The sequence below is a fragment of the Anastrepha ludens genome, chromosome 6 (genome assembly GCF_028408465.1).
Source record: "Anastrepha ludens isolate Willacy chromosome 6, idAnaLude1.1, whole genome shotgun sequence".
In the NCBI taxonomy this organism is placed as follows: domain Eukaryota; kingdom Metazoa; phylum Arthropoda; class Insecta; order Diptera; family Tephritidae; genus Anastrepha; species Anastrepha ludens.
In genome coordinates this window covers 84,513,642-84,530,074 of record NC_071502.1, presented here as the reverse complement: position 1 = coordinate 84,530,074, position 16,433 = coordinate 84,513,642, and the positions used below count along the sequence as shown (strand labels likewise).

General features: G+C 37.0%; 1 protein-coding gene across 3 annotated transcripts in view; it reads right to left on the bottom strand.

The window, feature by feature from the left end:
• LOC128866047 (probable serine/threonine-protein kinase DDB_G0282963) overlaps window positions 1-16,433 on the bottom strand; it is a 285,646-nt gene that overhangs the window by 8,251 nt on the left and 260,962 nt on the right. For all 3 annotated transcript variants that reach the window (XM_054106520.1, XM_054106519.1, XM_054106522.1), the window contains 3 exons: window positions 2,696-3,265; window positions 2,565-2,631; window positions 352-2,507 (listed from right to left, as the gene is read on the bottom strand). In XM_054106520.1, the coding sequence (XP_053962495.1) occupies window positions 352-2,507; window positions 2,565-2,631; window positions 2,696-3,265 (2,793 nt within the window). The remainder of the gene's footprint in view (window positions 1-351; window positions 2,508-2,564; window positions 2,632-2,695; window positions 3,266-16,433) is intronic.

Sequence of the window (16,433 nt, the reverse complement as noted above, 5' to 3'; positions counted from 1 at the left end):
GAAACCGAACGCGATAATTCGACTTGCAATTTATTTGAATACCTGCTAAAAAGCAGTCAACTTGGGTTGAACAGAGAGGATATAGATTGCTGATAGGCACTTTGGAGCATAAATTTGTGCGATATGAATAACGAGCGCGCCATCATGTACCAGAATCTCTCGCAAATCATTAAACCATCCTCTGCTTCTAGATTGAAACTGAAGCTATGCATACAACTTAATTAAGCTCATATCGAAACAGACAGTGACAGATTGGTTAACATTGCTTCAGAGCCATATTGAAATACTAATAGAAAAGATAATAAAAAAAAAGTGTTTATATTCTGTTAATGCTCTGTTACATTTACTCACCTTTGCTGCAGCATTTCGTTCTTCACTGGCGTTTCGGCTGTTCGGTGGATTGTCCAGCAAGCTTGAACTTCGACGCGTTGTCTTGAAACTATGCGCTTTATTCGTCTGCACTACAGGTGTAGGCGCCGACTTCCTCTCCACCTCATTGTAGTTTGCTGCCAATATGTCCATGGAGGTGCGAATGCTACCACCAGTCACATTCACTTGTACCTTTGGTTTTTCGCGTAGTGGCACCGCAGCAGTGCTGGGCGTTAATTTCAAGTCGTCGGTCGAAGTGGAAGTATCAATACTAGCATTCGAATCCCGCAAATGCAAGACCTTAGGACGCAGCTGCTGCTGCTCCATCTTGGCCACTTCTTGTGTCGGAGGCACCACAGCGACCAGTGATATTGACGAACCTTTCTTAGTGGCGTTATTCTGTTCAACAGATTTCTTATTGTTGTTGGCGCACACAGTAACCACCGCTGGTATTTCCTCCAAACTGGTGGTACTTGTGGGTTTGCGCAACACACTTATAAATGGTGACTTTGCAAGTAAATCATTTTTGGACTCAAGCTCATCGTTTTCTGCTACACTACTGCTGGGCTGCGAAAGCGCAACTAATTTGGTAGGTGAGCTCTTAACTACGACATTTTTTGAAAAGTTGTAGCTACTTGCAGTCAAATTGCCTGCCGACTCAGTGCGTGGTGTGGTGAGACGCACAGCTTCTTGCTCATTAACTTCAAAGCCCAAGGAAGTGCTACGATCTGGGGTGGTCGCTGCGGTATCCTTGGTATTGAGTGCAAAATCATTGTAGCAGGGCACACGCAAGTTAAGCGTTAAATCTGGCAAACTGGGCATGTTGTTGTGCACAGCAGTAGTGGTTGAGTGCGCATCATCCTGATATGTGCGGAAACTGCGTGATTTCTCCACTAACTTACGCTGTTTCTGCTCTTGACTTTTGTAGGTGGACACATCGCCCGCAGTGTCCAGAGAGTTGGTAGAGTTCGCGTTGCTATTGCCGGTACTGGCGAAGCGCCCCACTGAGTCGTTTGAGCGCGAAATTTTCTGCTGAAACGCGCTGAGTCCGACAATTTTTGGCTTCTTCTCAAAATGATGCTCCGACTTGTGTGTACTACTCACCGAGTTGACACTGGACGCGTGTGAGGCGGTTATTTCACGTATGATCGAAGTAGATTGAAATATCTCCTGCTGTGAGCATTTGGAAAGTATGCTGCTCGTGCTGCTGGCATACGATTCTGAAGTTGTTGCGGTAGTGGTGCTATGACTGTTGGTCTTGCGATCCAATGAACCGATGTCCTGCGGCATGTAGCGTTGGCGAGCGGCAGCTCCGGACTTGGGCTTTTGGGGTGATGTTGCAGGCTCCTTAATATTGTTGTTGCTGTTGCCAACTGATGCCATGTTATGTGCATTTAACACGGCATTCATGCCTGTATTGCCGACTGACATAATTTCCCGCTTGATATCCTTGCGGGTTTCTTCGATATTTTGCTCATAATTTAAAGCGCTACGCGACTTATCCAGCTTCGTCACACTCGAATCTGGTGTCGATTTCATATCCATACAAGAAGTGGAAATTTGCATCTTAGATTTTGCTTCGTGCTCACTTTGGCATACATCCATTGGAACCTCAACAGCAACGACGTCTTTGTTGTCGCTGTTATTAGTGTTGCTGGCGGGATTAGAACGCGAAACTGAACGCTTCGAATTGCGTTGGATGAGACGACGAAGGAAGCCACTTTCTGTTGTCTCAGAGCCTGTATTTGTTGAACTTTTTTCTTTGACTTTCTCCTTCTCTTTCTTAAGCTCTTGTTCACTGGGTGTGGGATCTGTAGAAGACTCTTGTGGCGGCTCGAAGAGCGCAGTTGCTTTGGCCGTAAGTGTTCGTAAACCAAACAAATTGGTGGCAGCGGTAATAGATGTGCTGCTGGTAGAGGTGGATGTTGAGATCGTGGACTTGCCACTCTCACTGCTTTTCTCAAGCTTTTCGATTTTCGAGCGTTTGACGTTCAGTATTTGCTCGTTGGATGATGCGGAGGACTTCGATTTCGATTTTAAGGGCGAAGTCGTCTTCTTCGAGTCTACAACATGTTTATCTAATATTTTAGTATTAACACTCGGTGGTAGGGAGCGTGTTTTGGCTTTCGCATCGGGTTCTATTGAAACAAAAAATATTTTAATTCTAATTTAAAAATAATATTAATACGAAATACCTGAAATATCCATTTGTATATTGCCAGCCATTCTCAGGCTATCCTCATTGGCCTCCGGTATTGAAGTCTGTAAAAATTGAGCATACATTGAATAATTCCAAAAACAACGCATTGTGTGCTTGCGACTTTACCTCCAGCGTACGCCGGTGTTGACGACTGGGACCCTTCTTCTTGGCTGGCCTTAAAGCCATTTTATGTTTGGCAGCTGAGTGGGATAGCCGTTGACATTTCGCCCCCAACAAATCCGGCTCATCTCGATTGGAATCGCTACCCAAACTGGCGCTCGATGAATGCCGATAAATTTCAGAGCACACCGATGTGGTTGAAACAGTGGACGAGCGTGTTATGCTGCGCCCTCCAAACGACGATGTCATCGAGCGATCTTGCACAACCTCTTTGGTGCTAGTTGTGGAATTGTTAGCTGTGGATGCAGCTAATATCTCCTCGCCATCGCCACTATTCATGCTCAGCAGGCTCAATGAGGAAACCTCACTTTGATTGCCTGTGGCGGAGGAAGGTGTGGCTACATTATTGTGATTGCCGCTACTATATCGGCCACTGCCGCTTGCGGTATGGTGGTTGCGATGTGTACGATCGGCATGCCTTTGCGGTGAAGCTGGACTGCGTGGCAGTCCCAGATCCTCTTCGGAAGCATCTTGGCGATTTCGATTGCGTTTGCGTAGCACATCGGAAAGCTCAGCCTGGAAAGAGTAAAATGAAAGAGAACGATTAGTGTTAATACTGATTGCGTGAAACTCATTTGAGCTATTTGGGAAGTTGGTGTTTGTGGTAGGGCATACCCATGTCTTCCAGCGAAAGACGAGACGTGCTCGCAAGCAACTGCGTCCTGTGCGATTTTCACCATTGCTCAGTGGTTTGATTTTCATTTTAAAAGGATTTTGTTTAAAGTCAATCATTTTCATTTTATTCTTTTATATGTATGTATGTGTAATTGAATTCCCTTCGATGCCTTAGCGCGTATTCAGGAAATCATAACGGTGGTTTAATCATTCAGTATTTATTAGCAAAACATTAAATTAAATCGATGGTCAATATGAAACCAAAACCAAATTTTGTTGAGTTTTTCTCAATAAAACAATTTTTACAGTTAATAATATTATGAAGAAGGATCGAGACTATCACTTTAGTGATAATTGAATTGCAAAAGGAAAAAAGAGCTCATCAAGTCACCTTGTAAAACACTCGTTTCGATCAAAACTATACCTAATAGATGAGCCAGAATACTAAACGATCCATTTACATAGAATCAAACCTGCACTGAAAAAAGTTATCAGCAAACTGAATTTAGGGAGTCTCGGAAATTTCGACCTTCATTTCGAAAAAGTCAAAGATCTGAGAGACTGCAACTAAATAGTTTAAGAGTATTTAAGTTATTTTTAAAGGATGAACAGATTGGAGGCGCTTTTTTTGACAGACCACGCATAACTGCTGTCAAACCAAATACAGATTTCTTTCAGTATTCATTGACATTTCATCATGGCAAGATTTACGCCTCAATAGCGTTTTTAAATCGTACGAAAATCGACGCTCTGTGAAAAGTGTTCATCGCGCGATCACGCCAACTTATTTTGTTCAGCGATGAGACACATTTTTGGCTTAATAGCTATGCCAATAAGTAAAATTGCCGTATTTGGACAGCCATTACGTCCATTGAAAACAACTGCTTGGTGGGGCCTATGGGCTGGAGGAATCATCAGCCTATATTTCTTCAAAGACAAAGCTGGCGCCAATGAATGACGAACGCTATCGCGTCATGCTAAGCGGCTTTTTCATGCCGGAAATTGAAGTACGTGATCTTCAGAATATTTGGGTTTCAACAAGATGGCGCTATTTGATATACAGTCCGTGAAACAATGGATTTACTGCGTCTTCATTTCAGCGAGCAATTTATCTCTAGTCTCAGGCCAGTGGATTGACTACCAAAATCGTGTGATATCACACCTTCGGACTTCTATTTCTGGGGGTATGTAAAGTCTAAATGCTTTATCGATTGAGGCATTGGAAGCTAAGATTACTAAAGTTATTCATGAGGTACCGGCCGAAGTTGATTGAGGCATTGGAAGCTAAGATTACTAAAGTTATTCATGAGATACCGACCGAAGTCCTCCGGTGAGTCATTCAAAATTGGTGTTTACGGATGGCCGAATTGCGGCGCAGTTGCAGCCAACAATTGAAAAGAATTATGTTATCTTCAAAAAAAATAAATGTCATGAATGGTTCTACCCAAAAATAATAAAGATTGCCTAAAAAATTTGAATTTTCGCTGTTTTGTTTCAATCCGATGCCTCTAAATTGATCACCTTTTATTTCAAAGTTTCACTGCTCAATCGTAAAGACCAACAGTAGCTCTCGTAAATAATCGAGTGCTCATAGATTTTGATAAATGGTTAGAGTCAATAATAGAGTCAAATAAAGAAAAAAATATTAATCAACGCGAATTTTGAATCAATTTAAACTGGCACCAAAATTGAACGGGTTACAAAATTGCATCCCCACAATTTTTCTAAAAATTCTGACTAAATTTAGTTTGAAATGTTGAGGCAAATCTGTTGAATTTTTAAAATTTGTTTATAGAGTGTGATACTTTAATTACATAGTTTTTGTTATTAGTTAGTACGAACTAGATAAATATTGAATAAAAAAAATTAAGAAGAAAGTTAATAAAAAATAAGTACCATAAATCGAATATCGTGCTGCTATTATAGTGAACATAAGTGAATTTTCGACCGGCAATGATTTCGTCACTATACGGAGCGTGTGTGCGCTTGGTTTATTGGTACAAATAGCGTTTGTATTTGTTGTTATCTTATGCCATTTATTGCTTTCAGCAAACCTTCCTTTATGGAATAGTAGAAATTCACTAGCAAGGCTGAGATTGCAAGTCAAAGATGACCGACTCTCAAATTTCAAGTCGCAAGTAGAAACCTGCCGTGTAATCTTCAACTCACTACACTCGCATGCTAAATTATACTAAACTAATTAAATTAACTATCAACTAAAATATTTTCAACTTCATCGGCTGCATCATCACAGTTTTGACACAGCGTTGACATAAATTGTGGTGAATAATTTATTCTTTGAAACAATTTGGCGGAGTAGCTTTTAACCTGTTTTCAAAAAGCAGTAGAACTTTACATAGAGATGTGTCCAATTGCATGTCACCACAAGAATTGCTTTCAGCGAATCGACTTTTAATTAGAAGTTTTCATCAGTCCGAATGAAAATACCCGTTACCTGAAATTTTAGTCGCCGGCAAGCACAAAATACGTTCAATTAAACTGGCGCCCGCCGTAGTGGAGTTCGAAACCGCGGGGACGACACAAAAAAAACAGAAAAAGTTGATTCTAGGCAAGCAATGGCAATCTTCCGAGTACATTTCTGCCATGAAAAAGCTCCTCATAAAAACCTTTGGCTTTTACGAAGGCGACATAAACTTGCAGGCCCCTCCATTTCTAGAAAAACATCTAGACGCACGTCGCAAACAAGAGAAGGAGCTCGGCCAAGAAGTCAACAAAAGGGTGTAAGCGATAATTATATATATATGCACATATGTATCGGGTGTTTTTGTTTAGCTGCATGAGAGCTATCGGTATGAAACCTCGGCCATTCCGGCGCTAAGTACGGGCTCATCGTCATGAGAAATAAAGGCAGTATCCAGGAAGACTGGACGCTAGGCCTTTCAGGCTCCCTCCATCCAATTCCATCACCTCAAAAAACAAAAAAAAAAAAAACATTCGCACACAATCGTGAAGAACAACAGAAGCTTTAAGGGAGACTGGAAACTAGGCCTTGCCAGCTCCCAGCTACGAAAAATGGAATACTCGAAACTCGTCCTTTTCAGCTCTTCCATCCACATCTATCACATCCGAAAAAAAAATCTTGCACAATCGACACCAGGGATAACGGAAGCTTTAAGGCAAACTGGAAACTAGGCCTTACTTATTGTTAATTTCTTATACAATAAATATTTAATAAATAAAGAAAACGAAGAAAAGTAAGGTTTGGTAATCATCATAAATCGTTTAACGCCAGAACAATGTTTCCAAATTGTGAAAACTGAAAAAAAAAAATTAGTCGCTTTGCAAAATTCATAGAGCACTGGCGGCATCATTGGTCCTTATTTTCTTCGAAATGACAAAGGATCTGCCGTTACAGTGAATGGCGAGCCGTACAGTTTTTTTAAAGATTCGGATTAAACAGCTGAAAATTTATATCACTCTTGGAACTCTTTAAAATGTTGTGAATTTTATACAAAGCTTGCGACTCTAATTTATGAGGTTTTTGTTATACAATAAACTATGTTTTTATAAAACTTTAAAGAAAAAAATGATGCATGAAAATTATTGTGAATATTGTAAAAAAGTGGCTTATTATAACACGGCTAAATACCTGGGTATCTTGAGACCAAATGGGTATCTTGAGACCAAACATAGTTGGAGTGCTTACGTAACGAAGAGAAGAACTTGATATCAAATTCAGAAACATGTATTGGCTTATGGGTAATCGATCCGCTTTATCCACTTAAAATACTTCCCCACAATCAATTGCTTAAACCAATTTGGACGTATACGATCCAGCTGTGGAGATGCTTGCGCCAGCAACATACTTAAAATCCAAAGGTTCCAAACTAAAGTCTTGCGATGCGCTACTAACGCGCCCTGGTAGGTACGCATAAGCAACCGTGAACGCGATCTCGGCATAGATCCAGTTGCCGTCGTGATTCGAAAAAATGCCCTATCTCACATGAATAGGCTATCTCATCATGTCAACAGTGAAGCCTCAGCCCTCACCGTTCAACACAAATGGTCTGAAAGGTTGAAACGCAAAAAGCCGCACCAACTCATGCAGTAATCAACTCCTGTCTAAGCATCATCATATTACTTGTACTGTATTATACAAAAAACAAAGAAAATTGTTCGTTAATTTATTTATTGTTAACTATTGTCGAAGAAGGAAAAAACATTTTTATAAATATGCAAAAAACCTGTTGGCAATATCTATTAACAATACCTCACAACATGAAAATATGTCTCTACTTTTGCCTAAGGCGGCATAGTAAACACAAAACACTGTGAAGCCAGTTTTCTTGGCATTTTGGTTTTTCGGATTATGACACTCTTGCAGCAAATGAGCGATATGCACTTAGGTATATTACAGTTCGAACCAGGGCGCAAGCAACATTAATGATTTATATGTGCTTATACTATATATCTCATTTTAAGGCCACTACGGAATGGAGAAGATTTTGCAGATAAAATGTGTGTATATATATATGTAAGTCGATCGGTCAACCAAGTCGTTCACAGCAAAGGCTCAAACAGAAAACAAGCAAAAACACAGTGACCGATGCAAATAGCAGAAAGTAGAAATATTTCAGCTGCATTCAATGCAATAAATGCAAGTTTTACACATTTTTTTTTGTAGTTTATTGAACCCGGAATACATTTGCAGTGAATTTTGCAGAGTAAGATGCTTTTTAAATAGTTTATAATAGAATTAGTCACAACATATCGCTAAAAATACATCCGATTGGAATATAAGTATAAATTCGTATGCATGTCCATATGTATGCAGGGAGTTTAAAGACCTTTTTATAGCTGACTTAAAGATTTCTTAAGAAAAAATAAGTCCATCCATCCAATAAGTATTGCTATATTTTATTACTATGTATTGATAGGCAATTCCTAAATCTCCATATGCTCGCATAGTTCATTGGAAATCCATCTTAAAATTTCACTAGCACCGTTTCTTAATTTTACTTAATAACATTTGGCAAAGTCTTTCTTACCGCCAATGACTGCCTGAGGTGAGTGTTTTGCACTTTTATGGCGCCCGCATCGCCGGCCACCATTATGACACGGCTCGATACGAATATCTTTCCACGTTGCAACGCAATTTGCAGAGAAAAATGGCAATCAAATGCGCAATTTCAAAGGCAAATTGATTTTCTGTGTTAATTTGCTGTTTTTTTTTTTTTTTTGTTTCTTGTTACACTCGCGACTACGAGCATACGAGTATGTGGTAGATATGTATGTATATGTTTGCCACCGACAACCGTTATACCAGATGTATGTTCACTAAGGCACGTGCAATATGCAACTAAATGCACCGTACGGCGCTGCACAATAGGGAGCTTGAGATGATTTTCCTTTTGGCTAAGTACAAATTACCTACATACTTATGTGTGTTATGTGTATGTATGTATGCAGATATGTGCATACAAGGAAGTGCATAACCATCGCTGCCTGCTAGCGGTATAACACCAACAAGAACAATGATGACGACAGTCCATCTGTGCAACATCAACTACGAATTAGGGGAAATCGTAGGCAGGCAGACAAGCGTAGCTTGATCCACCTACACATGCGAACACATTAGGTTGCGCTAGGATAATCCGCCAGCAGTACCTACTCACACACACAAGGCAACAAAAATAAACACAAAATCAAAACAAAACGCTGATGTTGCAACAATACTGAGGAATATGCAACCATCCCCGCAGTCACACCTATTAATTCTGAACTATGTAAAACGAGTCCACTCAGGGTGATAGAGGTAATGCTTATTTATATCTATGCTGTAATGCTCAGGAATAGCCACTTACTTTAGAACAAAACTAATTTAAAAAAAAAAAAATATTAAAAAAAATTAAATCAAAGTGTTTTTTAAGTCAAAATGAAAACACGACTAATTTTCACAAACAAAAAAAAAAAAACAAAAAAAAACACTATTAAAAACACAATTAAATAACAATTAAATCAAATTATTTTCAAGTCAAAATGAAAAAACAAACGAATTTTCCAAAAACAACAAAAATTAAATCCTAGTGGTTTTGAAGTCAAAATGAAAACAAGACTAACTTCAAACAAAAAAAAAATTTTTTCAAAGTGTTTTTGAAGTCTAAATGAAAACAAGACTAATTTAAAAAAAAAAAAAAATTAAAAACACAGTTAGATAACAATTAAAACTAATTATTTTCAAGTCAAAATGAAAAAAAACAACAAAAATTAAAAAAAATTTAATTAAAATGTTTTTGCAGTCAAAATGAAACAAGACTAATTTTCAAAAAAAAAAAAAAAAAAAAAAAAAATTAAAAACACAATTAGATAACAATTAAAACTAATTATTTTCAAGTCAAAATGAAAAAAAAACGAATTTTCCAAAAAAATAACAACAACAATTAAAAAAAATTTAATTAAATTGTTTTTGAAGTCAAAATGAAACAAGACTAATTTTGAAAAAAAAAAAATTAAATCAAAGGGTTTTTGAAGTCAAAATGAAAACAAGACTAATTTTCAAAAAAAAAAACAGCAAAAAACAATTAAAAACACAATTAGATAACAATTAAATCAAAATATTTTCAAGTCAAAATTAAAAAAAAAAAACAAAAATGAAAAAAAAAATTAAATCCAAGTGGTTTTGAAGTCAAAATGAAAACAAGACTAATTTTCAAAAAAAAAAAAACAACAAAAAAAACAATTAAAAACACAATTAGATAACAATTAAATCAAATTATTTTCAAGTCCAAATGAAAAAAAAACAAAAATGAAAAAAACATTAAATCCAAGTGGTTTTGTAGTCAAAATGAAAACAAGACTAATTTTCAAAAAAAAAAAAAGAAAAAAAATTAAATCAATGTGTTTTTTAATGCAAAATGAAAACAAGACTAACTTCAAACAAAAAAAAATTTATTCAATGTGTTTTTGAAGTCAAAATGAAAACTTAAAGTTGGCTCAAGCAAATATTTTTTAGCGGCAGATATTCATTTTTACAAAACATAAATTGTATTAAATAAAGGATTTTTCAATTGGCGCTGGTCGATTTTGGCGCCCTGTGGCAGCCATTTTGTTTTGGTGACTTCTTTCAAATCTGTTGTTTATTATTCAGTTGTTTATGCCAAATCATTATGGCAAGTTACACGATTGAGCTGCACGTTCAAATGATAAAACTTTATTATCAAAATGAGAATATTGCGCGCATTGCCCCCATTTTTCGGTAGATGTGGTGGCCCTTCCAATTTCTTATGGCCCATATTGAACCATATAGACCTAGACGACAAGTGGTTCCAGCAGGACGGCGCTACGTGCCACACAGCAAACGCCATTTTATTCCATTTCAACATCTACCCGCCCTTATTGAAAAACCCTTTATTATGTATGTATCTACATCTAAAGAGGCGCAAAATTAATCGGTTTAGTTTTGAAGAATTTTTTACTAAATAAAAAAAATTATTTGAGTTGGGACATCTTTATAGTAGTAGTATACTACAGCTGTCCAGTTGACAATTGCCATTATAAATCTTCTGATATATTAGGAAAAAGGAAATTTGGGAAAAAGATTTTTGCGTAAAATGTCCCCTTAACAACGAGCATAAACTTTAAATTGTTTGATCGATACTTTGCGAGATATCGACCACTCCAGTCATCTACCGAGTAAATAATGGATTTTATTTTCTCCAAATTTATATTTTGTTTTCGCAACTCGGAGGTTCAAATGCCAAAAATTCAATTCGAGGTTAAACAAATAAAAATAACAAATAAAAAGAAAAACACACATCACTTTGAGATTCAAGCCACTAAATCGCATGAAAAAAGAACAAATCAGCTGCTCTACTGCTATGACCTTGTATGGGTGCGCCTTTTATGTACCTTTGTACCAGTTTTCTTTGCAGCTGAATTAGTTGCTCTGCTATATATTCTCAATGCTAGCAACTGAAATGTTTATTTTTTTTATTTATATAAAATTAGCTTACAACATAAATCTTATAAGCTATTTTAAGTTAGGAGCTATAGCAGCGAGGCCTTAAGCTTGATAATTTTATATACATATGCATACTTCCATTCTTAAACTTAGTAGATACAATTTTATTTTAAATCTTATGGTAAAGATTGGTTCTTTTGAGGAATTTTGTTATTAGGGATATTGACTCAAGAGAAGGGACTGAGAGGTGTGAAATTGGGTTTGTGTTAGTGAATATTTGTTCTCTACGGGTAGCATACAGGGGGCAACTCAGTAGAAGATGAGTTACTGTGACTAAGATATCTGTGTTGCAACTGAAATGTATTTTTAACATTGCCTTGTCCTACGAAATGCCAATTGTAAGCCGCTGGCTCAGCTTCAGAGCAGTTAACGAACTAGTCAGCGCCAGTATTAGCGTTAAACCAAGCAAAAACTGCGTTAGTTAAAGTACTGGTGCATAACACAGTGCAACAAAATTATAAAAAATATTTAATCAGAGGTGTCTCACAGCATTTTTCCGATAGGTTATTGGAAATAAGAAGAAGAGGTGTCTCATAGCATTTTTCCGATAGGTTATTGGAAATAAGAAGTCACATATTTTAATAAAATATTTTTTTCTTTTTATGCCGCCTCCAAGTTCACATTTTATTTGAAATTCCGAGATATTGTGGCAAAATCATATCTGAAATCATCAAATTTTGTTTAAATATTTGTAATACTTATTTTGAAATATTTCTTATGTGATCACCTTTTATTTGAGCCATAGAATTTCGAAAATGCACTTTCAATTTTTTATTTTATAAGAAAAATGGGAAAAAATAGTGCAACTTAATATGATTTCATGCTTAAGAATTACATATTGCACCAAATTTAAATATAAATTCTATTCTTTTTTTTCTTTAAAGACTATCTTATCCTATCGTTAGTCCGTCGGTTGATTGTACGAATACTCTTTGAAGTAATGAATTAACTCCACAACATTTACCTATATTCGTCTAATACTCATAATACGCATCCATAACCTATGATGCAATCTTATTTTTTAGAACAATATTTACTTTACATACATCTCGATTTGCTCATTTCGTAACTGGTACAACTCTAGTCACTCTGTAATTACTCTTCGTTGACTCGTTACATCAAATACCAGTTCACGAATTAGACCGTTTGCTGTGCGGTTCAGCTTTTCACTGCACGTATACAGTTTACATGCTTAAGTGTGTGTGCAGCACTCAAATGTTGTGTACTTGAAGAAGCGATACTGCCACAGCCGATGACTGCTCGTTGTTGGCACTGTCAATGTCAGTCATCGCCGCTATTGCCGTCGCCCCCATAGCTGCTGCACATTTGCAGCTACCTAAGCCTATCTACTGTGGCATTGATTTGCTTGCACGCCTGAATGCTTGCACAACCTTGATTTGTTTAGCGAAGGTAAACCCCGCCAGCTACCCGTTCAAGGCTCAGCATTTGCATTGTCTAACCAAACTCAATCAAACTATACCTCCCACTGCCGCCTACTGCCTCATACATATTCAGGAACTGCGTTATTTCGGTCACAGATATCATACACATTTATGCATTTTCCTTGGCAATTCCACATCGTTCTAACCATTGGGTTCCTTGAACATTTTTCTTCCGATTTTACACGGATGTAGGTTTGACTGTATGTTGCCACTGCTCGATGCTATCAACGTCAATATTCTTTTTGAGTATAGCAATCAATGGTGAACACAAGCACGACATTGACGACGAAGTTGTTACCCTGTAGGAATGAATCGAAGCAATAACACTTTAAATTAGCTATGATGCCCCTTACTACAAATACTTCCCTTCCAGTTTACTTACTAAAGTCCGTGATAAAATAAGAGCACCTCAAGATGTTGACCAATTTTGCCTAGTTTTCTTTTCCTATTTTTGTATGAATAAAATCCTTTTTTCATAAGAGTATAGCTCGTAAATACTTTTTTTATAAAAGTATAGTCATTGTCTAGCAAAACCTATACAAATTCAGGTTTAGACTTTATACAAAAATTGGAAAAATTGCTCAAGCTTGCCATCATAACTGCACTGTTTGGAGGTTTTGGGCATAAAAAATGGAAGAGAAAAAGTGCAACATCATCAAGGAAAAAAATTATTAAATTAATCTAGGAGAATTTCGAGGCACTTCAAGCTTGCACTTCATTATATTATAATTAATTACGTATAAAACTGCATACCAAAATTTTGTCTACAAATTTTGAAAGTGTAAAATTTTCATCGCTACTGGACAAAGGTTAAAAATTTTGAACACAATTCGCAACATTGTTTTATTTGTTAATTAAAATCATTTAGAAAAAAACATAGTCAAGGCTTATCAATATGTGGCCTTGTCACTTACTGTGTTCAGATTCATTATATCACTGGCTGTGCGTGAGAATCGCTGTGGTGAAAATGTGGCGGATATCACCTCAAGTATGATAGATAAAATCTTTTCACCATGATATCCGCCTAACTGCTCAAAGGCTATGTACAAAATTCTGAAATTTAAGATGCAATTGCTAAAATGTATGAGTTTCGTAAACTGATAAAAAAGTGCACTTCGAAGGCTAGCAGAATTGGAGGTTGAGCCAGCATTTTGTATATTCCTGAGGACTTCTGAGTTACATCTATGCAAAAGAGTGTAGAGGTTTTGTTTAATTGTTGTCTGCACTGCTATATTTAATTCTTCTTTTGCTTTTGTGAACTTTCTGGTTCCTGTAGAATAGTTTCCACTTACATAGTGCTTGAGTTGAGAAAATTTGTTACCATCAAAGTCTTCTTATACATGTATGTTGTATGTATAGTTGATGTCACCAAATTTCCTACACGATACTTTCTGGTTTTAGCTGCATTCACAAGTAGGAATTCCCTTTAGTTGTATGCAGCCACGATGACACATTGGCTGTATTATGCTCGGCGATCGACTTTGACACATTTGTCACGTGCTACTTTGCGTTTTACAGAATTAGTCTCCTTGGAAATGCTTGCTTTTAGTTGTTTGCCTTTTCGTTTTTGCGCTAAGTTCCCAATGTTACTTGAACGGGAATTAGACGCCAGGTGAACGACCTCAAATATTAATTACAAACACATTAAATGGATCTTCTGCGTCACTCCATAAAATCTGTGTTTTGTTGTGAGTGGGTGAAGTTCAATGTGCGCTGATTGTTTGTGTTCTCTCGTGATAGAAAAAAAAAACTATATTGTAAGGATACTCGGTACTAACTACACGAAAGTCACGTCCGTGGGCATATGGCGACTGATGTATTACACCCCATTTAATGCGTTGGGAATGAAAGAATTAAGAGTTGAAGAAATTGTGAGACTAAAAATGTTTTACTATTAATGTTGTTAGAGTGTAAATGCAAAAGTACCGTACTAAAATAGCTAAAGAGGGGAAGGGGATGAGTTCTAAGAAAAAGCGAAGTTGAAGCAAACGAGAAATTTCAGCATTTTGAATACTAAAGAGGATTGAGTGGAAACCAATAAAAAACTAACCACAGTGAAATCTTGATGTAACGAACCTCATCATGAAAGAAAATTTCATATAAATTGTTGACATTTTATGTAAGTATGACAACTGAAATTTTAGTTTTACAACTTTTACATAACGAATTTTTAACTTTATATTTATAAATATAAAGCAAACAATTAGAGTCTAATTTGAGCTGTTAAGTAGAAGTTTTTATTGAATTCAGGGTTTCAGCCTAATGTGGATATATATATATACTGGGCCTGGAGATCAGACAATGACTTCTCAATAACGTAGACGCCCGGCAAGTGACACAAAACCACGACTTGGAATGTGTACCTGGAATATTTGGATACTCCATAGAAAAGGTGACTATTGATGTACTGGGCGTAATAAAAAACAAGTCTTGCATTATCGCAGTACCGCATGTACAATGGTCGGAGCACGAATTCGTTATAGGATTCGTGGTTAGGAGATTCCGACGCTTTACCTTCAGGTTTACCCCTGATAGTGATCGAGTTGCGACAATCCGCATTAAGGCCATGTAAGTTTCAGCCTCTGATGGTAGGGAGTGGTTTTATAAGCATCTGAAACTATGGTATTTAAATTTTATGTAACGACTTAAATACTAGGTTAGGTTAGTTTAGGTTATACTGGTTGGCCGACGCCACGCAGAGACCATTTTGGTTCATAACGATACCAGCCTAGAGAGTCCTATTAGCGAAAATATGCATCACTCAAGATGTGCTTTCTGTTCGCAAATTTTAGGAGTCACTCAAGTTACAGTTTAGGTATAGATTCTAGCCTTTCACAGCTGAGAGCTCCCAGGCAGCATAGTCTAGACTTTAATACTAGTGTGGGTATAAAGCTCATAGTTCGTCCAACAGAGAGTGACCGAATTTGTCAAGCAGCTTAACGCAAGTTTGGTATTAAAAAGCTGCAAATCCAATTTTGCTGAGATAAGCCATTTCTCATCACATAAATATAATATAAGAGAGCTGTTTCTTCTTCACAAGAAATCGCTGAACATTAGAGCAGAAATATATACATCGAATCAGAGCTACCCTGCAGTGAACTGTGAGGAGAAGGACAGGGTGACAGATTTTAAAAATAGAAAAAAGAGACGGAAGAGCTTGAGTTGCTGACAGGTAGATATGAAGGCCGAAAATTCTCGCAAAAAAGCAAGTAGGTTCTTGCAAAGGAAGAAACAGATGCTCGTGGAATCTCAAGTGGAGTAAACACTTATCAACACTATTAGATGGATTAAACATTGACGAATAGCAACGTTATACATCTCCACAGTGTTCAATAACGATGCTCATATTCCCCATTCGATAGTGTAACGGATAAACTGTTCAAGGCCGAAAGCGTGGAGCTGGTAAGTGGCTTGTGCCGTCAACTAATAAAGATGTGATCGGATCACAGTTTCAACAATACACTGGTTCCAACGAGATTCCAATTCGTGAATTCCATCCTTGAAGTGAGAATCTGGAAAGGCTTCTAGTATATTTCTTAGCCTAATAATCCTTTTTTATTGAGAAATATCTAAATTTCTATGACATTTTTTAGACTTTTTGATACGGCCTTCTATGAAATTTAATACATTTTTATGCAACTATCTT